This window comes from Propithecus coquereli, unplaced genomic scaffold (assembly GCF_000956105.1).
Source record: "Propithecus coquereli isolate 6110/MARCELLA unplaced genomic scaffold, Pcoq_1.0 Scaffold164, whole genome shotgun sequence".
Classification (NCBI taxonomy): domain Eukaryota; kingdom Metazoa; phylum Chordata; class Mammalia; order Primates; family Indriidae; genus Propithecus; species Propithecus coquereli.
Window position 1 is genome coordinate 2,999,416 of NW_012140969.1, and position 884 is coordinate 3,000,299.

At 41.9% G+C, this 884-nt stretch overlaps 1 protein-coding gene across 1 annotated transcript in view; it reads right to left on the reverse strand.

Moving 5' to 3' along the window:
• The window catches only part of LOC105807790 (zinc finger protein 491-like), a gene marked incomplete at its 5' end in the record, with an annotated part of 5,210 nt that extends 4,326 nt beyond the window's left edge, over positions 1-884 (reverse strand). The window contains one exon of the mRNA XM_012641250.1: positions 23-884. Within this exon, the coding sequence (XP_012496704.1) occupies positions 23-884 (862 nt within the window). The remainder of the gene's footprint in view (positions 1-22) is intronic.

Below are 884 nucleotides of genomic sequence, written 5' to 3' on the forward strand. Positions count from 1 at the left end.
TGCTTACATTCATAGGGTTTCTCTCCAGTGTGAATTCTTTCATGTATTTGAAAGGAAGTGGAAGAAGTGAAGGTTTTACCGCATTGCTTACATTCATAGGGTTTCTCTCCAGTGTGAATCCTTTCATGTCTACGAAAGGAGCGGACACAATGGAAGGCATTCCCACACTGCTTACATTCATAGGGCTTCTCTCCAGTGTGAGTCCTTTCATGTACTCGAATGAACTTGCCAGACCTGAAGGCTTTACCACAGTGCTTACATTCATAGGGTTTCTCCCCAGTGTGAATTCTTTCATGATATCGCAAGGAAGTGGAAGAACTTAAGGCTTTACCACATTGCTTACATTCATAGGGTTTTTCTCCAGTGTGACTTCTTTCGTGTCTTTGAAGCGAACCAGGAGCATAAAAGGCTTTCCCACATATCTTACATTCATGAGGTCTGTCTCCAGTGTGCATTCTCATGTGCCATTGAATGCTCCTGCGCTGAGCAAATGCTTTCCCACATTGCTCACATTCATAGGGTTTTTCTCCAGTGTGCGTCCTTTCATGTATAAGCATGGAACTGAAATGAATGAATGCTTTCCCACACTCCTTACATTCATAAGTCTTCTCTCCTGTGTGATTTATTTCATGTGTTCGAACGGAACCGGGGGTACGGAAAGCTTTACCACATTGTTTACATTTATATGGTTTCTCTCCAGTGTGAATTCTTTCATGTTTACGATATAAACTGCGAAAAGCAAATGCTTTTCCACAAAGCATACATTTATGAGGTCCATCTCCACTGTGCAGTACCATGTGATTTCGAAAGCCTGTGAGAGAAATGAAGGTTTTTCCACATTCCTTACAATCATAGAGTTTCTTTCCAGTCAGGGACCTTTCATG